At 62.5% G+C, this 1,200-nt stretch overlaps 1 protein-coding gene across 1 annotated transcript in view; it reads right to left on the reverse strand.

The window, feature by feature from the left end:
* LOC116097132 (bromodomain-containing protein 4-like) overlaps positions 1 to 716 on the reverse strand; it is a 12,205-nt gene extending 11,489 nt beyond the window's left edge. Inside the window, 1 exon segment of the mRNA XM_031379962.1 lies at positions 609 to 716. Within this exon segment, the coding sequence (XP_031235822.1) occupies positions 609 to 716 (108 nt within the window).
* Between the last annotated feature and the right edge of the window lie 484 nt (positions 717 to 1,200).

Here is a 1,200-nt window from a genome sequence, read left to right on the forward strand (position 1 = left end):
CTAGGAAGGATACTTACCTAGTTACAAAGGAGGCAGGGGAAGGCAGGTCCACGAGCCCGAGGCCAGCCAGGGCTACACAGAGAAATCCTGTTTAAAGCAGATGGCAACGCAGCCTCAGCCCACGCCAGGCTGGGGCAGGAGCCCGCAGGGCCAGGCGGCTCGCAGCGGCAGCGCAGCCGAGCGGTGACCTCTATCCTCGCACTTGGCTGCCCGGACACAGCAACCAATCCAACCCGGGCCCCCCAAGATCTGCTTGTAACAACCGTACACCTCAAGACACAGAGAGACCCAGCCTTGAGACGCTAACTGCCCCCCACCCCCTCTGCTGTTCTGGCACACAGGGACCCAAAACCTAGGACAGCAAGATCCTCTTGCTAAAGAGAAGCCGCAGGCACCCCTAAGCCTCGGGACCTGGGCGACCAAGCCCCTTGCTATGCCAGCGTCTCAGCTCAAGGCGGTGTTGGTGCCCTGAGCCCCTCTCGGGCCAGGCAGTCGAAGATCGACTGAGAATTGCCAGCTTGTAATTTATTGAACAGCCACTAGATGGCATGTGCCAGCAAACACGTGGACATGTGAGAGCATGCGCACTGTTAAGGCCGCAAGATCACTTGGGAAATGTAGTTCCTCGTAGTGTCACGCATGCGCACTGGTAAGGCCACAAAGTCACTTGGGAAATATAGTTCAAAGGGGCACCAGAGTGGTGCCTGGGCGGCCATGCTGCTGGGGCCGCATGGCGGGGAGCTCAGGGAGCGGCAGGCCGGGCACGCCTGCCCCGCGCCGCCTCCCATGGGGCAGCCTCGTAGCATCCCTGCCAGGCCCCGGCCCTCTGCGCTCTAGACAGCCTCAATGGGGGAACCCTGGTGCGGGCGAGGGGCGCGGGGCGCGGGCGCACAAGGGCGGGGAGCGCACCGCGTGGGGAACACGGAGCTGGGGAGCGCGCGTGCCGGGGACGCCGCTCGCAGGCTCGCCTTCCCTAAGTGTCCGCACGGCCCTTGCCACGTCACAAAGACCCCGGCCTGCGCGTGACCACAGAGCAAGCAGAAGCCCGGAGAGTCGCTGACCGCGCGACCCCCGCTGACTGGCAGATCTGATGCCAGATTCTTGTGCACTCTCCTGGGCCTGCCCGCCCTGTGCACGTTGTAATACAGACACAAAGACAAGACTTCTCACTCATACCACGATACAAATTTCACATGTAAC

The sequence above is a fragment of the Mastomys coucha genome, chromosome X (assembly GCF_008632895.1).
Source record: "Mastomys coucha isolate ucsf_1 chromosome X, UCSF_Mcou_1, whole genome shotgun sequence".
Classification (NCBI taxonomy): Eukaryota; Metazoa; Chordata; class Mammalia; order Rodentia; family Muridae; genus Mastomys; species Mastomys coucha.